Raw genomic sequence first — 12756 nt, 5'->3', positions numbered from 1 at the left:
AGCTAGTTTGAATAACTGTCACCCCAAAATGCTAGGTGTTGAATGTAACAACAAATTCCTCAACAGAGTTTCTTATATAAGTGTAAATCATGTATTAATATCAAGTATCTAAAGGACTAAAGAATCCTCATACATTGGAATTTATTTGCACCACCATGTATTCAACATTTACTTGAAAGCCCCGTTGCCTTTTTTAACCCTATTGCTGTAAGCATTAAATGAAGGTCTGCCTACTGCTGGGGAATTTACCCTATCAACTGTTGGATGGTCACAAGTTCTCATTTCAACCAGGTAGATAGTACTTATGTATTGGGGGGCCCCCCAAAACCCAAACATCAGTTTCCTGTATATTTTTAAACAATATTTGATTAATGTAGGTTACAGTCATCAATTAAACGCTTAAACTGATAAAGTCAATTTTTAAATAATAAAATTCTAATAAGTTAACATGTATTGGTGGTTTGTAAAAAGGTAGCAATTAGTATTAAAAAGTGAAATTCCAGTCATTCTATATATGCACAATACTATGCTACATTGGTAATACAGGGACACAATTTAATGATTTTCTTTGCATTTGTTTTTACAAGAGTCAGATGCCAGAAACAAACAGAACATTCAGTTAACTGATTTTGAAAAAAATTATGCATGTTTACAACATCAAAAGAATCAAGACAAAATATAAACCTTTGCTACTTACAATTGTTCTATACAGATTAACCAAATCACAAATCTGTCACAATATAAATGTTTAATTGTTACAATATAATGAATAAGAACATACAGAAAATGATTTTTATAAAATTTTCCTTTGTTGTGTCTTTTAACGTATCATTGTAACTAAGTTAGCTATGCAGGACTTTTGGGGTACATGACTAAGAAGGCACCAACAGTACAAAGCAAATACAAAGCAGTTTGAGTATTTTTTTTTGTTTTGTTTTTTTTAAAGAGTGTTCTACACTGATACAACACAAGAAAAGGCAACAAAGTAAGTAAATCTCCTGGAAACTTTACAAATTTGTTCTGGATTTACAAAGATATTCCAACTTTTAAATTTCTTCCAATGCATCACATAGTTTTGATCGCAGCACATGCTACAAGTATCACTGTAAGCTTCATTTTACTAAATGTAAACTTTTCATTATTTTAGCGTGATGTATTTCAATCACCACCAACTAAACCATTTGAAAGACCAATGTGTTCAAAACTTATGCAAAAGGATTGTTCAGTGCCTTTTTTAAGCCACTGCATTTACAAAAATATTTCCCCTAAAATTTGGGATTGCTCGAAGACACTGTTGTATAAATATAAAAGTACTATGCAAGGGACCCAAATCATGTGCGTATCTGTGTCTGCGAGGACATATATTTATACCATATCACTGGCTGTAAAATCAATCAATAAGTATATTGATAATCAGGGGTCTACATAAGCTACACTAACATAAGCAAATATATTAATAAAAGTGTATATCTACGGTATAGTTATTCAGCAGATTGTTTGTGACATGGTATAAATATATTGTAGCACATTACGGTGGCAGCAATAACAGGGTTTCCCCTCATTCATTCACTAAGGATAACCATGCTTAACTCATCTATGGTTTCATTTGGCCATGTAATCATCCCCAACTCCTGAAAGCAAATAGTGCATTACACTGTTCACCCTGTATTGTGGATTGCACACTCCAAATTTTATATATTATCTAAAATATTGATATGAGGAACTTTGATGCCAAAGTCATGAAAGCGGAGCTCAAAAAGTTTATCAGAGCCACCAAAACAGACTTTCCTTGAATTACATGTTTATGTATTTGCATTTCTTTATCTATAAAGGTTGGAATGTTTTTGATAGTTCCATTTACATTCCTTATACGAAAAATGTCTTTACTGTTAATAGGCATATCATATGTGTCATATCAATAACAATATGCCTTTCGGTTCTCTACTAGTCTATGGGAATTTCCGGAAATATAGTCTACAAATACACAGAATAGGCAAGAAAAATCAAGCATGAAATGATGAAATAATTCACATAACAGTGTTATTATAGGCACCTTCTTTTAAAATATTCTCCAACCTGACAAAATCATGCTTCTGCAGTTGAGACAATGAGTTCAACTCAACATCATCCAATGACATTTTGATGAAGCAGTTAGTGGTTTCATGCCAATCTGATTCAGCAGTAATAGCTAAGGAAGAAAGAGCCAAAGCACCAGATGTTAGTAAATCAAACCCATGGCTTCTCTTTTTTAGGGATGCAACTTGATGGTAAATTCATAAATGGTAAAAAAAAAATGGTAAAAAAAAATCTAATATTAAAAAGAAAATAGTCAAAAGATAAATGAGAAAGGGGTGCATGAAATAAGCTGCCAAAGCTCTTCCTTAATAAGTTAAAGTTGAGGTGTTACAAACTAAATGTTTCAATAACAGTCTTCTTTCCATATTTTTCCAAATCAACTCCTGTAGTGACCATGATCATGCAAGTGACCAAGAATCTAGATATAGGTTAGCTTTTAGAAACTGAGTGAGGAAAGTGTTTTGGTAAAGATATAACGTGCAGACACATCAAAAGAGATTTTTACACTAGTATCAACAGTCGAGTGCAGTATTGTAGAAAAGTTGTTAGCATAGGCTCTATACCAGCAATTCAACGATCAACTTCGCAGTGTTCTGATACTGCTCCTAATATATATTGTATTCATGGACCACAGGATTTTTCTAACAGAAAATGCCCTTTGAAGATGAATCCTTGTTTATTAAAAATTAGTTTTGGCAGACTACCACCACCTACAACAAATAAAAATTCAGAATTCTATATCTGGTAAGCACCCTTATAAACTGAGAATCTAAGTTAAAGGCTTTCTAAATTATCTTGAAAAGCAGACAGAGAAGTGCTATGAGGAAGCCTGGGATAATATACCAGCAAGCATCCTTATATACTACAGTAACAAACGGAACCTGATTTCCATTCAAACACATTATCCAAAAGGAAACCAAAAACTAATTCTTAATATTAATGTGAAGATGTAAGATTTAAATTTATTTCCATGAATTACAAGTGCATTTTATTCATATTAGCAGGCAATCTTTATACAATCCGTTCTTCACTGCTGCCAAAATAAAGTGAGAAAAGACAGCAGAGAAATGGAAAGCTAAAAATAGAACTAGTTTTCCTAAGTTATTTGTTGAATAGCATTTCAGCTGAACACAATTCAGAGGTAACAATAGATTTTTTTCAATCATAGGCATGTGGCACTTAGACAATCATCTTTGCACAGAAAGCTTTAACAGTCATGCGAGGGCACAGTAATTATTTTAAACAAGGCAAGTTTCTCACCACAGAGAGCAGTGGGGAAAGAAAAGGAGGCACTGCACTGGAACAGAACATCTAGGAAACTCCACATTATACAATTTCAGGAACAAATACTTTAAAATATCATTAAAAGGTATACAGTTTTAAACATGATTTAGTGCTAGCTTTGTTTGGCTGTCCTAACTCAGCATCATCAGAAAAGTTTGATAGTACTTGACAAGAGAACAGTACTTCACGTCACGAGCTCACAGAGGCTTGATTACAAATCATCATAACGTAGGCTGCAAGAAATTAACTTGAGATGGTGAAGTGCAGTAGTAGCAAAAGTAAATTCAAACTTTCTCATTTAAAGATGCAGTGTTTCTCTCAGCAAGAGCCCTGAATGTTATTCGTTAAATTCAAATGTTATATAAACTAATCACCCTCATTTGAAGTGTATATAGTACATTGGTATATATAGTAAGTAGACTGAGTTTAGTAACAGCACATTTTGGTTTCTCTGCTTACTAATGCATATGGATGCCTTCTACTAAGGAAAACATTCATAATTAGGTAAATATGCCATTGTGTTCTTTATTAATCTTTCAACACACAGTGAATAAATATATTAGTGAGCTGCCACTTTCATTCTTTTTGCATAAATCTTGTAAACACTACATAGAGCATGAACTTTGGAAGTACTATACCTCCAGAATGGTACAAGTATCCACGATCTTTTTAGAAAAGGCAGGGGAAATGTAGGATTTTTTTCACTACATAGGAAAAAATGTTCTAGATGGGTAGATGAATTCTGTTAGCTAAGTTGTATTCCTAGATATTCACTAATATGCTGCGCAGAATTTATGTACAGAATAAGAAACCTAAATAAGTGCATAAGCAAGATTAATGCAAATGTGGCCTATGCTGTAATCTGTAATTGCGTATATATGAATGAGTTCCCATTGTGAGTAAACGGTTACTGTATAAAGGTGAAGTGCAAAAAAATTGGGATGTCACTGACTTAAAGTGCCCTGAATAGTAGCTTTCCCTAAAAAATGCCAGTGACTTCAGTAAATCAGAAAAACACAGTTCATGGTGCAAACTTCTATGGGTTAATGAGTTATCTGCTTGGTTAATGATACAGGAGTGAAAGGAACTACTGCATCTTTCAAACCAGAAAGCAAGCAGTTAAAGTATGGTCAGCAGTGGGTGCACTTATAGTACAGTACTGCAACAGGTCAACAATGGGCATTATGGATAGGACTGTCAATAACAATTCTTCAGACTTAAAGAATTAATTGAAAGCATAAAAAGCCAAAACTACCAGTAACTGCCCTCCTGAATGGCTCAAAGGAGTTAGTGGATAAGCTGAGATAGGCCATAAGACATGACCAAGGATACAAGAACTGGGAAGAGGAACAGCAACGTTTGAGCATGCCCAGTCCTTTAAGTCCTTGTCCTACAAAAAACAAAACAAAACAGGTTTTAATGAAGCAGATCTGAACAAGAAATTGTAATTTAAAGATAAGAAAAATTACCAGTGTTTCTGTATCTCACACACATAAATTCGGACTGACAAGTTGCAGCTAATCACAAAAGTCAAAGGCAGCAGTACCAATATATTCGTAAGATTTTCAAATCCCACCCTCTTTTGCCCTTGTTCTATAGAAGCTTTCCAGGGGTTCAGACAAACTGTCTAAGAGAGAAAATTTTCAGAACTCCTAATATGAATTGATTTATTACCCACAGGAAACATACTAAACTACCAGGAGGATGTTCTAGATTGCTGTACCTGAGATGCAAAAATATTTACAAATAATGAAAGATTAAGAGAATCATATTTCCGTACCCTCAGATCCACCAATCCAAACTGATGGAATCTTACTACCAGTACTAAAAACAGAATAGAGAGCGAGTTCAACAGGAACCAACATTCTTAAAATGTATCACCTAACTGGAGGCAAAGCTATCCAAGCTTGCAGTACTCGGTTAAAAGGCAAATATGGGGAAACTATAGTTCTGCCGAGTTCTTTCAACAAGCCATTGCCTTGGTGGAATGTCCTAACATTTGCAGGACAGTCACCTTGGTAAACCTTCCTCAAGGAAGTCTAGCATGTACAGTAGAGAAAAAAGTTGATAATGATTACTACACAGGAAGAAGATTTTTTCAAGTAACAAACTACGTACATTCTTTTGTGAATTGAAGAATATCAGCTACTTTTATATAGGCTGTCAATGCCAGAGACCAGTCTCAAGACAGTAGATTTTGAATCTCAGGGAGTAGTGTAGGCTTGAGAGAGAAATTTAGACTCATCAAGACCACATACATTACAACAATGGGACTGGATTTGTCTTTCTGAATCATCCTTACCACTTGGCAACAGATGCACAGACACAACTGTAAGGGAAAGATGCCTCTCTCATTGCCACTGCCCCAGACAAGCAGGGACTCCCTCTTATGGATAAGGATAGTGCTCAGGCTCAATAAATCCTTGGACTCTTTTTTGAGGCTACCAACAAGGATGCCAGTTGTGGTGGACAGCTGTTGAACTGGACTCAGATCAATACACTCAATTTTAATCAATCAATACGCTCACAGGAGCACAGAACAGACAATTTGAGCTGTATTCACATGTTTGATCCAGAGGTAAAAGTTTGTGTTTCATTTCCACTTCCATGATACAATCCAAATCTTCATTCAGTGGCCTATTTAAAAGTACTTTAAATTACCAGTATCAGAGAAAAATTTTAGTCAAGGATTCTGAGTAAATCTGAATAATTTTGCAGGAAATTGAGACTTGCCAATTTCAGGGTATCTAAAGAAAGGTTTAAAGTATATTAATGTAAAACTATTTAAAAAAAAAAAAAAGGACCATTACAAAATAAGTCCAAGCAAGGAAAGATGTAGATAAAGGAGAGTGGGCAAGATTCTATAAACAAGTTACACATGAGGTGGATTGTTCCTGCAAATTTCAGTTTGGGTGGTTTTGGGGGGGTTTAACGTGCTATTAAAAACGATCAATGGAGAGAGTGAATAGCAATCAGCACAAAAGTACTTTGGACTAATCTTAATGATTTATACCGTCTTCATTTAATCAAAATGAAAATATAAAATCTTTTAGATGTCTTTGAATAACGTACTCAATATTTTGGAGGTATTTTCAAACAAACTGGGATGACTATCAATAAAACGGTCTTGTTGTGTTTAGGTCAATAATCTCTCCTCTTTACATTATATTACAACAATAGAAACATTAAATGTTTATTTTAAAATAGAAACAATCTAGAACAAATTTTTGAAATATTTTAAGTTTACATTGATATTATGTTTTAAGAGATCTTTTCAATAACATTTGAATATCAGTGTTGCCATAGCTTTTGTTCAAGCAAGCTCCATTTCAGTTTTACTGTCACTCTTCTAATGTAATCTACAAATTAAATAAAAAGCATGTCAGAAATTGCTTGGATTCCCAGTAGGCATTTTAACATTGCAGAGAAAATTAAACCCATTTCTTTAAAACAGTATGGCTGAGGTCAAATCAGTATTCTAAAAGCAATGACTAGATGCTAAAGGGTTGCTTTACAATAGTAATGAAATGACAAGCTACGAGTTTTGCATTAATGATAACTACATGGAGTTCTATCATTCCTCTTTATCTCTTTTACATGGTTCATTATGATTATGGCTTTATGTACCTATGCACAATTTAAGATCGATATCCTGGCTGGAATCTAGCAGTTTCCTCAAAAATTAGTTCTTTCAGTTTTTCCTTCGGCAAGTCATCCAATTCCATGTCAAACTTGAAGGGTGCTTCAGCTACAGGCTTTGGAAAAAAAAAAAAAAAAAAAAAAAGACATTAATATTTTTTTAAAAAAAACAAGAAATTGTCAATAAAATGTTAAGACAGCAATTAGTCTGAAGTGGGTAGCACAACAGACAGTCTCAATTAATTTTTATATCAGATTCTACCAAGATTTAAATAATTTCTTAGTGAACAGCTATTCAAAACTTAAACCATATTGAAATATTTGAGTAAGTGAAAGCTTGTAGCTGAGTAGCTACCTGAAGACAAATTACAGAGAGACACTTAACCTTCCATTATAAACCTAATTTTGACTTCCACTCTCCCCTATGTCACCAAAACTAAGCTAATCTTTCTGAAATTTCACTGGCAAGGTCTTATGACGAGGTAGAGTTTTTTCTGGAAAGTTGAAGGCAAATCTCAGCTACCTTGTTTCCCATCCCTTGGATGCATGGTAGTTCATTATGGGATAATAGTTCATAGTAGGGGTCTTAGGTCTTTTTTCCTACTGTCTACCCAATATATGTTTTTCATAATACATCTAGAGAATGTGACAACACCACTGAAAAAAAGCTAAAATAAATGAAAGTGGGAAAGTCATAGAAAAATTAGATTGCAAAAAAGTTAATCTAACTTTTTACAAGCATTAAATATAAGTTCTAAATTAGGATTGAAGTTAAGTAGATCTTCTATAATGAAAAGTTAGTAATACTACATTTCTCTAAATACAAGCAAATTTGCTTTCATTATAGCAAAATTAAATCTGCAAATATACTACACACACTATGAATGTGCTCACTACCAAGACACCATCCAATTCAGAGTAAAATGAGTGAAAATAACCAAAATCTAACAGTCCTTTTGTTGCTTTTAATTTTGTTTTGATAGAAAGAAATACAGACACTACCTTGAAGGGTAAACTTTAAACTCAATTTGCAAGTACTCACCTAAACGATGAAATAGCAAGGGATTTAGTTAAGTGCCATTTATGGCTCTGTTTCTGTAACTATACTTTAACACAAGCCCAATATAATTTTAAGTTTAGGGTTTGATTTATCAGACAGTGTTTTTCATTGTCTAATAAAGTCATGCCTAAGTGTGACCAGACTCACATAGTATTTAAAGATTTCTGACAAGCTTTCAAATTTAGGTTTCCAGAATTAATCTACTAAATCCATACTAAGATCCCTAAAGAAAAACACCCAATTTAAAGTACCCACGCTGTAAAATTTTACTCTACATTATTCGCCATTTATCCATAACAAAATATGCTTGTTCTAAAGTCCCAAAGGAAACTGCAATTCTAATATTTCCTGGTATAAGCATTGTGATTTTTTATCTACACAAACAGTGTACACACACAATTATAACAATTTTTAATATAGAACTGATTTATATAATTTAACTATTGGCAATTTTTCAAGATCCAACTATACAAACTGTATCCTTAAAAGGGCTTCTCTGATTTCTTTAACAATCATCTACAGTATTTATGTTAAAAAATCCTTTACCTCATCACTTGGATCATAATACTGCTCCAGGTATGGATGGGCCAAAGCTTGCTCCACTTCAATTCTCTTGTGAGGATTAAAGGTCAACATTTTATCCAACAAATCAAGTGCTAATAGGAGAAATAATTTTTTAAACAAAAAGTCAACATATGCTGCAAGTTCTATCATATTAAAAATAATACATTCACTGGTGTTTGGGATCTAACACAAATATTGCCCTTTGTTTTAAATGCTAATTGTAATGTGAAGATGTTTCAGCTTACCCTTAACAGGAGCAGAAGAATAGTCAAATGTAGTTAACAGGAATGCCAATAGTTTTATTTTATTACCCTTTCCATATCCTCAATTTCCTATTCTCTGATCACTGACTTCCTGTTCACATTGAGAAGTCTCAGAATGCATTAGGTTTGCAATATTCATATCATCAAGGCCAGTACTAGAATAAAGAATGTGTCTCTAGGGATTCAGGAAGTCAACTTTATTCAGCACTGAATTCTTGAAGTCTTCCCCTCTCCGCCCACCAATGTCTTAGGAGCACAGATCAATGGTTTTATGGACTTTACAAACCTAGCACATTCTGTACCACTCAGAGGGAGTGTAAAGCCAATGAACGTGGAACAACCACTGTGAGGACATGCAAAACAGAGGGATAAAACCCCCTGGGTTTTAACTACAAATTTCTTCTGTAAAACAGTATGTCTGAATTCTGTATGCAAGTGGGTCCTATCCCTGAAGGAATGTTAAGGCAATTAGAACTGAATTATATGGCAGGCAACATTAGAAATTCCTACCAACTTTATTTCAGATTAACTTAAATAGCTGGTGACACTATAAAAACTGGTTAACCTAAATACTAGTCCTTTGGTAACACAGGCCCAGCATGCTTTCCACTTAACCAGTTCTCTTCTCAAAACTATGGTTCTGATTCCTGATTTGAGGGTGAACCAGGAATTGACCAACATTGGTTCAACAAAAAATGTACATGTAATGACCAAATTTTTCTCATAATTGCTCTGGCAATTATGTACATGTGGGATGTAACTAGCAGGATTCAACAATAGGGAGAGAAAGAATCAAATAGTCTTTCTACAAAACTAATTTTAGGACTTTTACCAAATGAGTCAGATAAATCAAGCTTAATATTTGGTAAACATATGGATTGAAACATGTAGCAGTTTTGCTTATTTCCATAATTAGTGCATGTCAGCAATCTTATGAAGCATGCTTTGAGCTCTAGTGAAGGATAGTTCCTTGTTGATTGAATGTCTCTCATATACATATATTTTGTAGTTCACCTGGTCACTTTGTCATTAGCTACTTTCTTTTCTTTACACCAAATGAATTGGATAGACTGAAGTTCAATTGCCCATACTACATCCAGGTTACCAAAATTTTGGGGGATGTGATTAACTGGACCAACATATAACCTCCTGAGCTGTACTAGGATATTGGGCTAGAACATTTCTAGGGTTCCTGTGTGCATAATTGTCCTTGTGAAATATACCTGATTCAATACTGAGAATATTTAACTCAGACAAAGTTCTGGCAAAAGTTAGGGGAGCTAGATTCCATCTTCACAGTTAAAATAGGGGATTGGCGCATACTTGTAAACCCAGACTTAAATTCTAAAATGGATACAATCTCAACTAGCTATTGCACTGTGTTCCATTTTGGGAAACTAGCCCTACACAGATGCCTGGAAAATGCCGTTTCCTGTACCATCTGATTATTGTATTCAGAGCTGTTAATCGTAACCCACGGTAACTCAGTTTCCTGTCTGCTGACACTGTCTCATAGAAATTTGAATCTGTGGTCTGGAGGGTTTGGTGATTCATTCTGCACTTTGTGAACTTATGCTGAATCTAAGCTATATCCACAAGGATGCAACTGATTATTTCCTACCTTGCCCTCCAAATTTTAGAAGCATGTCAGTTATCTGTCTAAACAAAAATCCTTGACTTTTCAATATTACCTTTAAAGTAGCTGGACTGCTAAACTTATGAAGAATGGGTCTGGATGACAAACTGGTCTCAGCAGTGGTAAATACGACCATCAAGTTATTAACCATTAAACACTTTTTTTTGGAGTAGGACCTACCCTACCTGGTCATTGTCAGATAAGTGTAACTTCTCTTCATTTTAAGTCTTCTTAAACTGGTGGAGACTTGGATGGCAGTTGCTAAGCCCAGATCTGCCAGAGCCTGTGTTCCCTCATTTAAAGTAAATATTTATTTGCTTGCTGTTTTGGGATGATGCAAAATGAGTATATCTTGGGGTCCTCTCGAATGGATATTATCCTTTGTAAGGTCTCATTCAAGTCCCAGTCCCCTTGATTTGTGGATTACCTGCTCTACTAATATGCTCTGTAGTTTAATCTGCCTTTTAGGACACAGTGTTTCTTCTGCTTCCTGCATTAGAAACTGGCTTGTTCTCCTTGTCTGTTTACTTATATAACCTTGAAGTTGTCAGGTATGTCTGAAATCATGATAGAGCCTTGCTGCCAGTAGCTCCATCCTGTTTCTAATTCTATTGTTCTTGTGATTGATTCACAACTCTTGAACAGAGTATCTTCCTAGATGAACTCCCCCGTGTGCAAGTTTAGCACCCATTGTTACATTTTCTTTCACTGAGATTTGGGAGTGGAAACTGCATAATCTGCTGCTCTGATGGCCAGTCTGAAGAGGAGTGTACTGGCAGCGAAGCAGCTATTCCTTTTTCCAGATGCTCTTAAGATGGATCCTAAAGGTCAAAATGAAGCAATGCAGTTTTTTCAAATGAAGAAACACTCAGGGATGCTGAGGGAAAAACTTCCAGCACCTGTGCATGTGGCAAGCAGACACACCTAATATGGAATGGACATGAGTAAGTACTCGAAAAAGAAAACTTCATTCTGACAATGCATCTCTATCTTGAAACACAAAACAACAATATTTAAGGTATTTTTAAGATGCCTATCACTTTGGTAGCTAAGCAGTTCTGGGTCAGACAAAATCTGCCAATCTTATCAAACTGTACAATGATTTTGTGATGTACACAAACATCCAACAGGAACACAGATGAGATTACCAAAATCCCTTTCATTTGTGACCTCCAGTGAGTTCTTGAACTGGGGTCTCTGGGTTCAAATTCAATTCCAACACTTAGACAACTAACAATTTTTAGCATATTAACTCCTTGGTGATGGAAAATTGGGATTTCAATTTTATATACTGAAGTCAAATTCATTGAAACCAATTTTGGGAAATATGGACTGCTACAGCCAATGAGTTTAAAAAAGAGGTCATCATCATCATGTTCTTACTACGCTTCTGGCATTTAGGGCAGCGTTGAAGCTCCTCCACTCCTGCCTGTTTCTGGCAAATCTTTCAATGGTTCCCCAACTGTGCCCCATGTTTTCCAGTTCGGCTTCCACAGCTCTTCGCCATGTTGTTTTCGGGTGGACTCGATTTCGCTTGCCTTCAGGTGTCTATCATATTGCTACTCTGGTGATGGAATCAGTTTCCATCTGAAGCACATGACCGATCCATCTCCAACGCCTCCTGGCAATGATGGTGCTCAGATCCTCTTGATCTTGGTTTGAGGTTGTTCTGGGCCAGAAGATAGAGGATTTTTCTGAGGCAGGTTGTATGGAATGAAGACAGTTTTGACATGTCATACCTTCTCATTCCCCAGCATTCTGCACTATAAAGTAGTATTGCAAGTACGCAGCTCTAATAAACCTTGAGTTTGGTTTTGGTGTTGTATTTTGATGCTTTCCAGACTGTATTTAACTTCCTAAAGGTGTTCCTGGCTTTATTGATTTTGTTCTGGATGTCCTGGCTTGTTCCACTGTCCTGGCTGATGGTGCTGCCCAAGTATGTGAATGTTTCTACATCGGTGAGAACATAATCCTCTATCCGTGGTGATGGTGAGGCAATATTAAAGGTCATGATATTGGTCTTATTGCGGTTGATTTTCAGTCCAATTTGCTGGCTGAATGTGTTGAGCTGAGTTGTTTTTTCTTGTATATGTTGTTGGGTAGGTGATAGGAGAGTGACATCATCTGCAAAATCCAGGTCTTCGAGGGATGAGAAGCATGTCCATTTAATGCCTCTTGGCATGTCTTCTGTTGTACACTGCATTCCCCAGTCGATGGCAATATTGAAGAGGGTT

General features: G+C 35.3%; 1 protein-coding gene across 2 annotated transcripts in view; it reads right to left on the bottom strand.

Annotated features, from left to right (window-relative positions):
- Positions 1–534: 534 nt before the first annotated feature.
- MAPK1 (mitogen-activated protein kinase 1) overlaps positions 535–12756 on the bottom strand; it is a 49840-nt gene continuing 37618 nt past the window's right edge. Inside the window, exons 7-10 of one of the 2 annotated variants that reach the window (XR_013348033.1) lie at positions 8606–8715; positions 6988–7115; positions 4693–4750; positions 535–2170 (exon numbers count right to left, since the gene is read on the bottom strand). Coding sequence is in view for 1 of the 2 variants with exons in the window: in XM_077834667.1 (XP_077690793.1) it covers positions 6999–7115; positions 8606–8715 (227 nt within the window). In the remaining variant the exon portion in view is untranslated. Of the gene's footprint in view, positions 4751–6987; positions 7116–8605; positions 8716–12756 lie in introns of both variants that reach the window. The other variant, XM_077834667.1, reaches the window with a different exon arrangement.

This window comes from Eretmochelys imbricata, chromosome 15 (genome assembly GCF_965152235.1).
Source record: "Eretmochelys imbricata isolate rEreImb1 chromosome 15, rEreImb1.hap1, whole genome shotgun sequence".
Taxonomy (NCBI): Eukaryota; Metazoa; Chordata; order Testudines; family Cheloniidae; genus Eretmochelys; species Eretmochelys imbricata.
This window is presented reverse-complemented; position numbering and strand designations above follow the sequence as displayed.